Raw genomic sequence first — 17153 nt, 5'->3', positions numbered from 1 at the left:
CAGCGCCGCCACACGCTCGCGTCATGATACTGTCGTGAATGCGCGTCCACAAGTGACGCAGTAGAGACGAAAATGTGAAATAAAGTCGTTATTTTTGTTTCTTTGTGCAAAAAAGTATTATCGTAGCTTCGTAACTTTACAGCTGAACCACTGATGTCACATGGACTACTTTGTCGATCATCTTGGTACTTTTCTGGACCTTGACCGTGGTAGTTACCTTGTTGTCTATGGGAGGGACAGAGAGCCCTCAGATTTCATCAAAAATATCTTAAATTGTGTTCCGTAGATGAACGAAGGTCTTACGGGTTTCGAACAACACGAGGGTGAGTAATTAATGACAGAATTTTCATTTTTGGGTGAACTAACCCTTTAAATTTCAAAATCGGATGAAACTGGAGCTTTAAAATGAAATAAAAAACTAAAGAAGAAAAAAATAAAGAAAAACTGAGACAAAAACTTTTGCATGCTCCCCCAAAAAAGAGCGATAAATTTCCATACATATTTTTACAATCAAATCATGTCATCTAAACGCCATGTAGGTTATACATCATCGTAATGACTACAGATCAACATTCTCGATTAAGAAAATTTCATCTTAAAAAGGCTGCATTTTACAGTGCATAGCTGTAACAAACAAAGAACGCTGATATGCACATCAAATAAAAATATTTGTTTTGTAAATAGGCGACTACATTTTCCCCCCCTCGGTAAATGTAGACAATGTTACCTTGAACATCCGAGAGATTTTCCCCAAACCCTTCTCAACAGTGTAACACCACCTCCAAACACCAGATTAAAAAAGGAACAGAAAAAGCCCACAAAAATAAACTCCAAACAATAAAAACCGACTGAACGAGCTGCACTCTTCACCTCTCAAAAGTGCCGAGGGTGATGCGGCGTGTGGAGCGAACTCTGATGAAGATTCGTGTCTCTTCCAGAGCCTCACGCGGTACATGGATCTGTGTAGTCCACTAAAGTAGTGTCCGCTACTTCACTGGCTATTCCCACAGGTAAAGTCTCTCCCCAGCATTGCAGCAGCTAGGTTCATGTAAACTTTGCTTGCAGATATACATATATATCCCTTCATATACGTAGAGCTTTTTCATCCACATATACGCTTTCCACTTAGATAAAGTGTAAAACGTCTTGTAGTCTTGTATTCAAAAGAACAGAAACAACAGTGAGGTATTGCGAATCCCTCTCTTTTCAGCCAGCCGGTGCAGCGGTGCAGCTCATTACCTTCTCAGGCTATACTGGGCCTCTCGCAACAAGCTGTCAAAATCCATGGAGTCGTATTTGCTTTTAGTGGAGGCTGGATCAAAATCGTCAGAATGGGAATCTGGAGGAAGAAAATGGCACATTTGAACATCTGTGGAAATCAGGGACGCTCGCCTCATTTTAAAAGGTGCTACTGTGTGTTACTCGTTTTGCAAGAGCTGCTTTGTATGGAAGCCTGTTTCTGCCACATGCATAAAAAAACATGCTTTGGTAAATCAATTATGTGATAAAAAGTCATAATTATGAGATAATTTTGACTCGTGTCATAATGATGACTCTTAATGTCACAGTTACACATTATCTCATAATCTTGACTTTTTATCTCATTGAATTAGTCAATTTCAATTTTGTTGTCATAATTATCATCTCATAATCACAGTTACACATTATCTCATAATCTTGACTTTTTATCTCATTGAATTAGTCAATTTCAATTTTTTTGTCATAATTATCATCTCATAATTTTGACTCATAATTGCAATTTATCTTTCAGTATGTCATAATCTTGATTTATAGCATAATTGTCATTTTGTCAATTTAGACTTTTTGTCTCATAATTTACTTGTCAGTTTCGACTTATTTTTATCTAATAATTTACACTTTTTATGCCAGAATTAAATAAATAAATTTAGACTTTTTTAGAAATTTAGACAAAATGTAGAATTTTTATCTCAAGATTTAGACTGTCATAATTTCAACTTTTTATCTCATAATTATTATTTTGTATTTCATAATCTTGAATTAGTCAATTTCAATTTTTTTGTCATAATTATCATCTCATAATTTTGACTCATAATTGCAATTTATCTTTCAGTATGTCATAATCTTGATTTATAGCATAATTGTCATTTTGTCAATTTAGACTTTTTGTCTCATAATTTACTTGTCAGTTTCGACTTATTTTTATCTAATAATTTACACTTTTTATGCCAGAATTAAATAAATAAATTTAGACTTTTTTAGAAATTTAGACAAAATGTAGAATTTTTATCTCAAGATTTAGACTGTCATAATTTCAACTTTTTATCTCATAATTATTATTTTGTATTTCATAATCTTGAATTAGTCAATTTCAATTTTTTTGTCATAATTATCATCTCATAATTTTGACTCATAATTGCAATTTATCTTTCAGTATGTCATAATCTTGATTTATAGCATAATTGTCATTTTGTCAATTTAGACTTTTTGTCTCATAATTTACTTGTCAGTTTCGACTTATTTTTATCTAATAATTTACACTTTTTATGCCAGAATTAAATAAATAAATGTAGACTTTTTTTTTTTTAGAAATTTAGACTAAATTCAGAATTTTTCATAATTTCAACTTTTTATCTCATAATTATTATTTTGTATTCCATAGTCTCGAATCATCTCATAATCATGACATTTTGTCAATTTAGTCTATCTAATGATTTTATTTTTGTAAATATTGACTTTCTATCTCATCATTTGTCAGAATCTTGACTTTTTATCTCATAATTGACTTAATATCTCATACTTTTTTATCATGATTTACCAAAGCAGATTTTATTTTACATAAAAAAGTATTTTGAATTTGATGATGATGTGTACACACATGAATCACAAGACTTAAACATTTCTAGAAAATAGTATAAAACTTGTTCAAACCCAACAAGAACACAAAGAGCACATCTCTAAAAACCTGGCACATATTTCAAATAGATTTTTGTCACTGTGGGTCACTATTATACAATATTATATTTTATACACTAAAATACAGAGGTTGTTTGTTTAAAACCCAACAAATCAGTCTTCTAGGCCTCCGTCTCAACCTCTGCTGTAATAGACTTCTCCACTGTCTTGAACCACCTAGTTTAGTAATTAAACAGTCAGGAGCAAGTTACCGAAGATGAGAACCCAACGACCATTACACATACAGTTTGATTCGCATCCAGGATAACAAATACGGCTGTCTTATCTCTAGTGGCAGACAGCTTCACAAATGGTGCCCCACATGCACAGCGGCGCAGTCGGAGCGCGTGAGAAATTGGAATGACCGTGGCATGCAGGAGATGCCAGTCGTGATCTAATACTACGGCTAAGGGGAGAACGGTGTCATGCTGCGCACCTTGAAAGATGAAAAATGCCCCAGCGCTCTACTTAGAACTAATGGACGGTGTATCAGAAAACATGGAGGAAGAGGAAGAGAAAGGCAGAAGATTGAGAGGAAGGTTCCGAGGCCGCATTATTCTAATCACTTGCCTCTCTTTCCCGCCATACCCTCTTCATCTGAACCTGTCGCTGCGCTTCAGCCTACACTCACCGCAAAACCAAGCATCTAGCGAAAGGCCTCAAGAAAATGAAGGTCAAGCCATCCATCTGCCCCGAGGCGGGGGTAGATTCCCAAATACATGACTCTGCTATATGGCCCTTAACTAAAGCTTTCGCGCTCACCTTTGGAGAGCATATTATGTCCACAATCTGAATACCTTTGGCCTTAGTCTGAGCCTTTGAAATGCATGCTAATGTCCTCATTATTTGAGTGAAAGTGCTCTTGTTCCTTTCCATTGACCTGCAGCACCATCAACGCCACTGAGACGGATCATCCCAGCATCCCGAGCATTACACGTCCCTGACCTCACATTTTGCAGAAGCGGAGCATTGACTAAATATTGAAGTGCACGCCATTCCCCAGCATCCCGTTTTTCCTGTTATAACATGGGACCCCCATTTTTCTGCATCTCCCTTCACCAACATGTAAAGGCACTGCCCTCAGGATTCAATTCCTTCGCTTCTTATCTCGTCCCTTCCCCCAAAAGACACTTTTACCCTTTGGGTGGAGATGATGATTGCCTATTACTGCCACAATCCTATCACAGGCATCATGGGTTGAAAAAAGCCCCATAACATTTTACAGAGGAATTTGTCATTCAAAGATACATCAATCTGATCTAGATTGTCACCTTGGTAATCCTGGACAGAGGGCTTGGTGCATATGAAATGAAAGCATGGGTGTCTAAAAGCCTTTGGAGAAGAGGGTGATGGGATGAGTGTGAAAGAAAGAAATGCACCAAGATGGGACAGAGACGATCAGTGTTATTTAGTTGTATTTTGTACTATAATAATATTTATTAATATTTTGAATTAGCTTTCTTAATAGTCAGTTTTCATTTTAATTTTAGTAATTTTGTTATGTGCTTTTGTTGCTTTTATTAGATTTTTTTTTCTATTGAGCTTAATTTTTATTTCATTTTTAAATTTGGTAATTTTAGTACTTAATCTCAAACTCACTTTATTTTAGTTAGTTGCCAAGGCAACATATATTTTTTTTGAGTGTGTGTGTGTATATATATATATAAAAAAATTTTTTTTATTTCAGTGTTGCAATTAACCAAAACAGTCTAAAATATATATTTTATTTTATTTATGCTGTATTTCAGGTAATACAATAGTTTTAGCTCTATTTAACAATAGCAACACTTTTTTTCTATTTATATTTATATTTACATTTATCCTTTTTATTTCAGTTTTATCTATCTATCTATCTATCTATCTATCTATCTATCTAAAGTTTTAACATTAACAACACAGGAGATGATACAGGAAAAGAAATGAAAAAAAAAGTGTACAATAAAATTCCAAGAATGTCTATGTTGGTCCAAAACTGCTGATCATGTGGCATAGCTTAGAATAGGACAGAATATGGTCTTGACTGGGATGGATGGAGATGAAGCTGTTTATGAATCAGTCACAGCTGACAGAGCTCATCCTCTCATTTCTCTTTTTTGTCTATCTCTTTCTGCAGGCTGCTCACTCCTCAGTGTCATGGCGAGGTCTTGATGCTCTTCAGCATCCCAGCAGCAAGCAGAAGGAAGCCCGTTTTAGAAGAGGAACGTAACCTTGATCTCCTACCCATCCTTACTGTTTTCACAACTCACATAAACCATCCAGAGCACCAATTCATGTACATGGGTAAAGCAGAAGTACTATATAGAGAATTCCAACAATGCATCAACAATGCAACTTGATCTACTATCCTAGCAATTTTTCATTCTGTATTAAAGGTGTTGGTTTCTAGTCAGTTGTGTAGAAATGCAGCCGGCCTGTGTACTTACCTAAGTCTGTATAATCCGATTTACTGTACTGCTTTTGTCCACCAAGGCAGAGCTCAAAGTGAGGCTCATTTGACCTGCGCAAGGTGTGTCCATTCTCAAGGGCAGCGAGCGCATCACAAGTGTAGCGGTAGGTGATGAAGCCAAAGTTATCCCTGGGTTGACAAATATAAAATGAAGTGTCATTCGAAGAGAGTATAGGAACAATGTGTGATTCTATCAGCTGCCATTTAAAATATATAAATGCAAAATCGGAATCAGTAAGGGCCAGATTTACTAAACAGGACAAATTAGTGTTATATTGCAGTCCCATAAAAGCACTGATGGGATTGGAAAGTTTTCTGGGTGATCTACTGATCTACTGACAATCTGCAAATTAACTCTCTGATGCTTCTCATGTGGTGGTCAAATTATAAATTTTTTTTTTTTTTTCATTTTTGTTTTGTTTCATTTTCAATGAAATTAATGTACTATATTTTAGTTTTTTATTTCTTTTTTTACATTTTGCATATTTAAATTTGTATTTTTGTATATGTAATTATATGTATAGAATAGTTATGATCCATTTATCACCTTCCAACTTAAACTGTCATAACTGTTAGGTTTCTTTTTAAAGAAGACACTTATCGGCAGAATATTGCTGAAATGAAAAAAAAAAAAGTGAAACTTAAAAAAGTTATAGAAGTTTAAGTTGATTATTATGAAAAATGCATAAAACATGCAAAGCATGTTTTACTCTAAAACTCTGTGAAAATAAAACCCACACATCTAAACAAGTTATGTTCCGAATTTGAGGTTGATTTATAAAAAAAAAAGAGATTTCAGTAAAATTTTGTTTGGGCGCAGTATCAAATATTTCCACTAGATGAAAATCGCTTCCCGTTCATTTCCAAAGTCGTCATTTTTGACCACAAAGAGTACAAGTGCGACTTTTTTCAGGACCATTTAATCCTTTCTAATCATGTCCATGATTTATTTATTTTTTTTTTCACATAGCAAGTGCCAAAACCTTTACCAAGTTTCGTACGATTCTGATGAAATAAAAAATAAAAAAAAAACAAAATGTAAAAATGTTCAGTCAAAAATGACCCAACAGCACCAGAGAATTAAAGAACACAGATGCTGTCAGTTCATTTCCATAATGACCAATGCAATCTACCAAGAGCAGCACAGATTAGCGTAAGGTCGCAAACAACAGCTCATGATAATCAGATGCATGTAATCTACTAACATCAGAGGCGCAAAATGGGTTAAAACATGAATTTTGGGACATTAAATAATAGTGCAATTACCAGTAAAATGACTAATGCAAACCATAGCAAATCACCAAAGACACAAAAATGTTGCATCTGAAATGGAGACTCCTACAAATCCATATGCAATAAGGTCAGTCGCAAAAATAACTGCATCCACGCCTTTCTATCACTAATGTTTCAGTGCGCATCTTTAGTAAATCCTGCCAGCAGTTTTTCAATGCCAAGAAAGGGTTTGCACTGGCGCAAGCTGTTAGTAAATGTGGCCCTAAATATGTGACTTCTCGCTTTCTGTTATAGCATAATTCTATTTGTATTCCAACACGCACTTGCATGTGCAATGAGAAGCAGTGCAGTCTGCTTTACTAATCACCGTCCAATAGCCACAAGTACATCATTAACTAGATTTAGACGATTCCTTTTATGCTGAAGGAAAATATTGACTCCCTTTAACCATTTGACACACACACACACAATCCAGAAAAACACACAGAGGCAGGCCCACGGTCTTACCCGTCATGTCTCAAGTTGACTGTGCACTCCTCAATCTCACCGAAGACTTCAAAGCGGCGTTTGAGCTCTGTGCGTGTGCTGTCGGTGCGAAGACGTCCCACATACACCACTCGCCTCTCCTCCTGGTCATTAAGGGAACGAGAGAGAAGAGATTAGTCTAACATAGTGCTTCTGCTGTTCTTTTTTCCCTCTTCCCCCTCTCCTTGACTTCTCTCAACCTCACCCCATGACTGTAATTAACATCCACCACTGTGGGAAAGCCAAGAACAGTCTGGAGGAAATGGCAGGAGGACTCTCCTTTATCTTTTTTCACTCTGTTTTGTGTGTATGTGTGTGTGTGTGTGTGTGTGTGTGTGCGTGGACAAGAAGAAGCTAAACTGAAAGAGTCAGAACTCTCTCTTAAACGTGGACTATCAATGGGACTGTGCAAATAGGATGAGGGAATCATATTATAGAGCTATGATACAATATAACTTTGAAAGAATAAAAAAAAAATGTATAACAATTTTTTTTTTTATCAGCTAAAATGACTAGAGTTGTTTTGAGCTTTATACAGCTAAATATAGCTGTATACAGCTAAAAAAATCATCCCAATATTTTTCAGTTTTTTGACGTATATTAAATATAAATCTTGATATTTATATTTTCATTTTGAAATGGTTTAAAGGGTACCTTTTCAACCAAACAGCATCATTGCCAAGCAGAATCAATCAATCAATCAATCAATCAATAAATCAATCAATCAATCAAAGTAGTTTCAAAGTAAAATAATAAAGGTTGATAATGCTTTTCATATTTTATATATCATTATGGTTTTTATTATCCTCGGGTGAACATTTAATCTAATTATTTTATTTTAAATATAAATAAATATTTTAAATTATATAAAATATCTAAAAAACAAATAATCTAATTTATGAAAAATGCAGTGAACATTTTTGAGAGATGACAAATCATACAATCAGATTTCTGAATCACTTAAAATGGATAGGATGAACTATAGTGCGTTACAAAGGATTGCAAAACTACTTCATAGTGACAATTTGTCCTTAAAATAAAATGTTGCCACATTTATTTCTAAGAAAAATAATAATCAATTATTTTTACCAAATAATATTGTTCATATGTCTAAATGCAGGGCGTTTACACCAAGCATTAAAACAGAAATCAATTAATTTGCAGTCACAGGTGTGCGGTTATCATCAATTTTAGCCACAGGCTAATATCACTTTGTTCCATTATTCAACGAAGCACAAGAGAGAACACATAGATTGAGAAAACGTAAAGACCCCACCAGGCTGAATACATAAAATGGAGGTATTTAATTCAGTTTGCTAATCTTGAGACAAAACACAAGCCTCAGGCCTTATTACGTGGCATTATTTATTCATATGCTCATGTACCTGCTATTATATGTGACAAAATATACTTATGATCCTCAACAATAACCAGAGGTCTCTTGTAAGTCATACATGAAATTATGATATAAATCTACTGGCCCTCAACAGAGTCCTAATTCACCCGTGTACATGATGTCACCGTGTCACAACAGCAACAACAAAAACAAAAACCTACAAATTAGCCAGAACACCTGGGAGGGCTGTTTCTTTTTTACATTTCCTCTGAAGCTCCCCTCGAGCTTCCATCATGTACAATAGGAGACAAAAGTGTTTGCTGAATTGGTGGTTTTGTTGCTGACAGCTGATAAATGTGGTGAGGTTTTAAAGATGACACCCTGAGACTAGCGCTTCATATGAAGCTCTCACATCCTTTGCCCCCCCAAAACCTCTTCTGACAGCTCAGCCGCTGCTGCTAGTAATTGTCTCGCTGCCGCAGAACATGGAGAAAAGAGAAAAAAATGGGGGAAAAAATGTACGCTGGGGCCGAGTCATGCGTGCATTATTTGATGTGTGCATTTATCAGTGAGCTGAGTTGGAAAGCCGTCTCATTTCACAGTCTGGTCAGGCACGGCGAGAGAGAACAAAACTGATATTCCATCTCAGAGAACTGCATTTCAAATATGTAAGTGTTCGAAATTAAACTGCTCATGCATTAACATACTTTGATTTGAGGGGGGATCTTATTTCAACTTTCCCCTTGTCTGGTCGAAAGCATTTAGCCCACAGTGTGATTAATAGAATCCGGCACCGTTCGGAAACGCCACCGAGATGTTAAAAATACACAACTGGGAGATAAAGAGGAAACGTGTGTAGCCTGAATGGTTCAGAGCGCCGTCTTTGCATGAGTTCACTTTTTGAGCGTGAGAGAGAGAGAGAGAGAGAGAGAGCACTGGGATGGCTGTGTGCTTCGAGCTTTCTGTAGGCAAACATAGTGATGGCGGCAGAGAAAGCCTGAGAGAAGGATAACGTCTGTGCTAATCTACGATTCCTGCCAGCAGGAGAGAGACCACAACTGAAAAACACCTCCAAGCGTAATAGGGTTTTCTTTAAGTGTGGGCATGTTTGGCCCTGTGGACCTTTAGAAAATCAACAGCTTTAAAACACACTCTCACTAGTTTGCTTAAATTGTCAACTAATAATGTTCAACAGTGGACAGACTTCTGAAAAAAAAAAAAATAATAATAATGCTGTCCTTTTATCTGAAACATTTTCAACCCAGTGTCATTTCCTTTTGTGATTATCATTCTGGGATGGAAATAACAAATGTTTTTTTTTCGATAATTTGCCAAAATTACATCTTGAAAATGCACAACATAATTTTTTATTGGTTATTATTTTACTGCTGTTCAGATAACCATGTTTTGATAAAAAAAAAGAAATACATCTTATCAATGTTTTTAAATATACATTTGGCAACACTTTAGATTAGGGAACACTATTCTCTATTAATTAGTTGCTTATTAGCATGCATATTACTAGCATATTTATTAGCACTTAATGCCTTATTCAGCAAGACAATATTCTAGGGGCCAGTTTTACTAACAGCTTGCGCCCGCGCAAACCGTCTTTTGGCGTTAAAAATTGTACTGTCAGGTTTTAGTGACAAATTAGCGCTGAAAAGGCTTGGACACAGTTATTTTTGCGCCTGACCTTATTGAATATGCATTTCTATGAGTTTCCCTTTCAGACGCAAAAGTTATGGGAGGAGAATATTCAAATGAATCATGCAACGTGTTTTACTAATGTTTGCGCTCATCAAATTACTTGCATTTGCGCCACTTTTTAACGCCCCCAAAAGAGCATTTCTTAAACTATTTTGCACTTGAAATGGCTGCAATTATTGTTGCTAGGAGGAGGCACCACAGAGAACAGAGAGCGCGTGGTAGAAGGGAGAGGATTTTTTCCACATGCATTAATTTATTTGGAATGCCAGAAGAACACATTATCCGAACATATCATTTGACAAGCCATGTTATTTTAAATTTGTTTCAGGAAATAAAAGACGACTTGGAACCTTCAACTAGGAGTCACGCAATACCAGGTCTATCAAAACTTCTAGCAAACCTTAATTTTTTGGCCTCCGGATCTTTTTAACGTACTGTGGCTTCTTTATTTCTTTATTCTTTATTTGCGACAATGCTAATTTGTGCTGCGCTTGGTATATTGCTTTGGTCGATATGTAAATGAGATGTTGCGTCTGTGTTCTTTAATTTGTGCGTTGTTATTAAATCACCTGCAGAAATTTCCCCTCCCATCGGCGCTGTTTTGGAATTGCGCTCTCGCGCTAATTTGACCTGTTTAGAAAAACTGTCCCTTTATCCCTAAAGGGATAGTTCACCCAAAAATGAACATTCTGTCATCATTTATTCACCCTCAAGTTGTTCCAAACCTGTATAAATCTTCTGTTGACCACAAATAAAGATATTTTGAAGAATGCTGTTAGCCAAACAGCTATGGAAGTCAATGGCTACCAGCAACTATTTGTTACCGACATTCTTTAAAATAGAAACTCAAACAGGTTTGAAACAACTTGATAGTGAGTAAATGACAAAATGTCAATTTTTGCATGAACTATCCGTTTGACCCTACCCTATACCCAAATATAACAACTACCTTACAATCAATACGCAGCAAATTAGGAGTTTATTGAGGGACAACTCTTGGTTAATAGTGAATATGTGTTCCCTTATTTAAAGTGTTACCAAACATTTTTTTTTTTTAGATTGAAAATCTGAGTTTTATATGCCCTTTATATAACAAACCAGTGGCTCTATTCATAGTTTAAGCCTGTAAGTTTTAATAAAAAACAACCCCAGGGATATAAATGTGTCCATAGTTAAAGAAACATTCAATAACTAAATAAAGTACTTAGGTGGGTGCACTTACTATTGATTTTTGCCGTTGTGTCTCCCTCTGTTCAGCCCTCTCACATTCCCGTTTCTCATAGTCATGTCGGTACTCTTCCCGCTTCAGACGCTCGTGCTGATATTCCTCATAGCTGTCATACCTGCAGTTGAAAAGAAAAAAAATCATCAAGTCAAGTCAAGTTCTTTCTAAACACACAACTATAAGAAAAAAAACCTGATTATATTTAGTATTTGATAGTTTCTCCAAGATAAGATTAGAGAGCAGATGGAGATACTTGTTTAGGTCTCCTGCTTCTCAGATATTTTTTTTTTCTGAGGAAAAAGTCCCCAGTAATATCAAGTGTCTCCTATAGAGTTTCAGAAAATATCTCAAAAATGTCACAGACACCAATTCTGCAAATAAAAAGGATTCAGTGGGAACTCTTGTCAAATCTTTCAAGAACTAAATAATCTCAGCTACGAGTTCCAAAAAATTATTTTTATTTTTTCCAAAGGAACTGTAGAAGAAACGTAATTGAAACATAATTGAGAACTCCATTAAGTCTTCTGAGCTGTGAAAGAGCAACCACTGAGCAATAAAACTTTTCTCTCTGAGTACATAGATGTATTGTTTGCTGTTTTGCTCAAGTGGCCTTGGGAATCAGCTCGCTCAGAGCAGACTGCTTTCCATTCTTCTTAGCGTGGAAGACAAACAAACACATTAATAAGATGTCTCATTACATCGCAAAAGGTTACAGTTCCCAATGGCGGGACTCTTAAGGGAATATGGCAGAAATTTGGCAGCTGTGTCTGTCAGCACAACTTCACATGCCATTACTTTTTGCTTAGTTTGAACTTTACGTCCAAAAAGTGCAACTTTTTCTACAGCCATTTGCAACAGAGGCAACATGGTGTAAAAGCACAACATGAGCGGACTAAAGCACCATCAGGGAAAAGGTGTAGCTGGGAGGTAGTGCGTCCCTAATGCAAGCTGCTCTTGCCAACGAAAGCTTTATTGTAAAAATTTGAAAAGTTAAGGCCTTGAAATGATGTATCATCATAACTCATCATATCAATTAGACAGAGTCAGCAAGTGACTTGCTTCCTTTGCATAAGGACAGACTCTGAAAGTATTGCAGACACAGTACATTATCTTGCAGCACTTATTTAAGTCTGTCTCATGAACAGGTCTATAATATCAGCATATATGAATTTTTCTAGCGCAAGTGTCACATAATACATGCACGGTATATTAAAGAGTAACAAATGGAAAAGTCTTTGCCATGCGCAAACACTTACCTGGGTCTCCGACCAAAAATAGAATGAGTCTGGGACTGAGGGCTTCTATAAATCCTGGGAATAAAAGTGCTATTGCCCAAATTGTGAGGAGACCTACGTACAAGCAGAAAGGCAACAAAATTCTTAGAAAAATGCAAAACCAAGCCTAAACACTGAACATTGTCTTTACTTCTAAAGCATCACAGGCAATTGAAATGCATGTATAATTTTAAACAACAGGCATAAGCTCAAAAAATGGAAATGAAGGATAAAACATGGAATAAAAAGGGGGGAAACGATGCTGATGTGACTAAAATCAGACGTATAGTTAGATGTTTGTACAATGACAATGTCACTTGATATCAAAAGGGGGTATAAAATTGGAGAAATATTCTGTATTTCGGTTTTAGAGTCTCCTTCATCAGTACAATTGCTATGTATCTCAAAAGGAGGCACTGTAAATATTGTCTTTCTGGCATGCTGTCTGGATGTAACCCACTTTAAAATGTCCAGGACTTCACTCACTGGGCATTTCTTTCATCTCGCGGGGATGGAGCGGGCAATGCTGTTGAGCAAAACAACAGCTGCTACTAAAAACAACAGAGCCCCATCAAAGAGCGCTAGAGAGAAATTAATCTAAAATTCAAGCTAAAAGAATGAAGGTCCGTTGAGGAAACAATGTGATACTTCCATAAGTCTCTCAAGTTTCTCAAGTGACACAAGCTTGTTTGCCCAAGAAATGACTCTGCTGGACTCAGTATTTGTCATCCGCGCTGTTTGCGAATGATGAGAGATGAAAAACTTCTAAATGAAACTCAAAAATTCCAAATGTGTCTCTGCAATTTATAAAAAGTATAAATGTCTGAACTCAGGTTTGGAATGGCTCATTTGGTGTAACAGCAAGTGTGTAGATGAGCAATTTACCACCTAAGATACTGTTTATCTTCCAAGCTCATTTTATCTTATGTCTCTCAAAGCCAACGCTTACTGTCTATTGTGCATATTTTTTCTCTGGTTGTGCAAAATCAGCCGTAACGACTTCAGTGGCCATGCTGTGAGACCCAGACTTGCATTTCATCGCAATGACAGCCACAGAAAGATGTTTACCTTCTTTACAGCCCCTCCTGCTGAGACACGTGGATTCATGTCCAAAAAGATAGCTAGGTAAACGTGTTTCTGAGACAGGCGGAAGGCTCATGTCAGAACTTACCAAGAGGGAGAACGGCTGTCGGGAGACTCGGAGCAGGAGTACGGAGACCTGGAGAGGGATCTACGTCTGTGGTGAGATGAGGAATGGGAGCGGGAGCGGGAGATGGAGCGTGGCCAGCGGAGGTGCTGTGGGGTGAGCTGAGTGGAAGGAGGCGAGACGGAGCTCCATGAAAATAAACTGCTGGAAGGGGAGCTGGAGGGCGACCCTTCGAGGAGCAGCTCGAGTGGAGAACCTTCCGCCAAGTAGAGCAGGCGCTCCCGGCCTACCTCCAGGTCCTCAAAGTCAGGCAGACTCGGGTGTATGTAGTCATCGAGAAGACCAGGGTACTCATCCCCAGAGTCACTGTCCTCGAGAGGCCGGATGCCCCTTTGCTCTCCCACTACCCCACTATAGAAGGTTTGTTGAGGCTTTCCAAAGTGCTTGTTGAGCTCTTCGCGGATCTCCTGGTCCCTAAGTAGTTTCCTGTCAGCAGAACAGGAACCATCTGCTGACGTTTTGGAGCCCAAAGTGGAGTCGCGGTCCTGTCCGTGAGCATCCGTGTCCGGACAAGCCTCCTTAGCTTTGGAGGAAAGGCCCTGAAGCTGCCTGGCCAGGGAGGAAGACGAAAGGGAGGCGGAAGACAACGATGATGTAGAAGTAGAGGAGGTCGGCATGTTTGAGTCTTTACATTCCACATGCCGGCCCTCCATTGACCCAGTTACCATTGCAGCTATGGTGGTACTGTCTCGTTTTGTGCTTGTAGACTGGCAATAGTCATGATCGCCAAAGACACGGGGCATGGGCCACTTGCCCCGACGCTCCTCCAAGCCCCCTAGGGGCATTGTGGAGGAGGCCTTACTCAACTGGGCATAGAGCTCAGTCTGCTCTGGGCCCTTCCGAATAGAGCCGCTGGTTGGCTGAGGGCAAGAGCCCCCATTGCTCAGCCTGGGCCTTTTGCTTGTCAGGGCCGAGGGAGAGCATGAAGACAGCTTGTTTTTGAGTGATACTTTGAAAGGGTTCTCTTGACTGGCTTTGTGAGGAGGCGTGGTAGGTGGTGTCAGACCTGGAGGGAAGAAGAGACAACAGATTTACCAAACGAGATCCCTCTCGTTCCTTAACAGTGCTCGGTCTGTCTCTAAGTGACTGAACGAGCACACGCTTGAGCCTGATTAAAATATTCCCTTTCATTTAGACCTAATCCTTATCCGCATTTTATTGCAACCCTGACAGATTTATGTGACCTCAGACTGCACCGTGATACAGACAGAGCTACTCAATTAAACTTCCTCCAGTCTTAATTCATTAGAAAGTAAACAGTCAGATCTTATAATAATACTGGTGCTTTCGACAGATGCATGAATGCCGTACTCCTGGGACTGCGATGAAAGCACAGTGATGCGGGAGCTGTTATCATTCTCTTCATCTTTGCCACCTTTTCTCCTCATGAACCCCAAGCCATCTTGACAGATTTATGTGCCAACAGATGGCATTTATATGGGAAGTCTTGAGATGTGCTGCTTTATGGCATGGTTAATGCACTTGCACAAACAACCGGAGGTAGTTCCTCTTTATTTTCCTCTACTTCTTCCTCTCGCTTTCTATTTCGACATCTCTTGGATTTCTGCTTTCCTGATTCAATCGCATATTACGACACATAACCTGTCGATAAATTATTTTTCTTTTCAAACTAGTCATTTTTGGAATATTTTTCAGGACCACTTCCTTTTACGACCATATCCTGAAACTGATATTTCAAACAAAATATCGGTTAGTTAAAAGAATGTTAACTAACCGGTATTTTTAGTTAGTTAACTCTGTTTTCTTTTTTAATCTGCGTCAATCACTAAATTAAATTGATACAGTACTGCAGCGGGCACAAGCCTGATTCGGCATACAAAACAGCAGTGGCCATAACTAAATTTATCATTATGCCAATGCAATGAGCTATGAAAAGAAAGTATGCACTGCCAAAGGAACTTCTGCTGCACCAATAAAACACCATCTGGGCATACAATGCACGCAGGGTCATAAACCAAGGACCATTATCGCCTTTACATTACATTACATAAATTACATTACATAGCATTACATAAATATGCTCTGTTCAGTCAAACGCAGCCATGATGAATGCACACGGATACAAACACTAATCATATACCGGTGGGTTCTCTCGTCTGTTTCTGGCAGGGTGTGAATTACACAGGGACCTCTGAACAAATTATTACTTAAAGCTTACAGAACTGATCCCCGTGGTAATCTTAAAACGCCATGCAAGGAGCGTAACACAGACTGACCTGGGTGTCATATGATACCATAATTAAAGGAACCCCCGCTCAAGTTAATCTATTAGAGAGATGGGGATTAGGGAACGGTATTAAATCTGGCACTTTCATAGCGCTGGCTATTCCGAAGGTGTCAAGGTGTTTTGCTCTGCAGTGAAATGCCTGGGCATTTTCTAATTCAACAGCACCATAAAAATGGCTTCTCGCACTGCTGTCATAATGGCACAAACCCCAACGGAAATTTATTTTATGACTTCAGAGTCCCATCTGGCTTTACAGTGACTTGTAATCAGTTAATCTGGTATGATTGTCAGTAAAGACATACGAGTATGAAGGGTTTAAGGTAGCCTGTAGGACAGCAGACACATTATAGGAGAATGCAAACTAATGCTCATCAGAGAGATTCAACAAAGCACTTCCCCTCAGCATTGAATCCCAAATCAGAAAAGAGGGTCTCGGCTAAAAAAAAAACTTTCCTGAGTTTTGCATTAAACAGTGTTGGATTTTGCTTCAGGTTACAAGGCACAAACTCATGCATTAAATACAAAGATAAATGAACCCTTTAGCCTTGCATAAGACGCTGTAAATGTGACCTCACATGACTCCTAAATCTTTAATATAGGGAATCAAGAACTCGAATAGCTTGTAGAAGTCATAAAATTCCTCAAACCCTGTAGCTACACTAAACTGCTATGACATAATCCACATTTGAGCAAAAACACCAAACACAGAGATACATTGTACCCTCGAGCTAGGTCAAATCAGTATACTGAGGGCCATTACCTTGTAGTAAGTGAATACCAAATGGCCCATTCACCAAGATACATTGTGAGAGGGAAAGGGCAGCCATTTTGTTTTTATTGACCTGGAATGATTAATCTCTGCACGGGGGATACAGAAATAATTACCTGCATGATTTATGCTGAGAGAAAGAAAGTGAGAAAGGGGAGAACTGCTGAAGAGCTGTGTTTCAGCCCCAGCTGACATACACTTCGTCTGGGTTTAATTAGTTTGGGTCAACACCAATGTGTTAAAAAA

At 38.0% G+C, this 17153-nt stretch overlaps 1 protein-coding gene across 5 annotated transcripts in view; it reads right to left on the bottom strand.

The window, feature by feature from the left end:
- Nucleotides 1-608: 608 nt before the first annotated feature.
- Nucleotides 609-17153, bottom strand: part of ppargc1a (peroxisome proliferator-activated receptor gamma, coactivator 1 alpha) — a 42608-nt gene continuing 26063 nt past the window's right edge. For all 5 annotated transcript variants that reach the window (XM_016490656.1, XM_016490658.1, XM_016490657.1 and 2 more), the window contains 6 exons: nt 13855-14896; nt 12666-12758; nt 11407-11527; nt 7121-7242; nt 5358-5509; nt 609-1339 (listed from right to left, as the gene is read on the bottom strand). In XM_016490656.1, the coding sequence (XP_016346142.1) occupies nt 1236-1339; nt 5358-5509; nt 7121-7242; nt 11407-11527; nt 12666-12758; nt 13855-14896 (1634 nt within the window). In that variant the 3' untranslated portion in view covers nt 609-1235. The remainder of the gene's footprint in view (nt 1340-5357; nt 5510-7120; nt 7243-11406; nt 11528-12665; nt 12759-13854; nt 14897-17153) is intronic.

This window comes from Sinocyclocheilus anshuiensis, unplaced genomic scaffold, assembly GCF_001515605.1.
Source record: "Sinocyclocheilus anshuiensis isolate Anshui unplaced genomic scaffold, SAMN03320099.WGS_v1.1 scaffold206, whole genome shotgun sequence".
Lineage (NCBI taxonomy): Eukaryota > Metazoa > Chordata > Actinopteri > Cypriniformes > Cyprinidae > Sinocyclocheilus > Sinocyclocheilus anshuiensis.
This window is presented reverse-complemented; position numbering and strand designations above follow the sequence as displayed.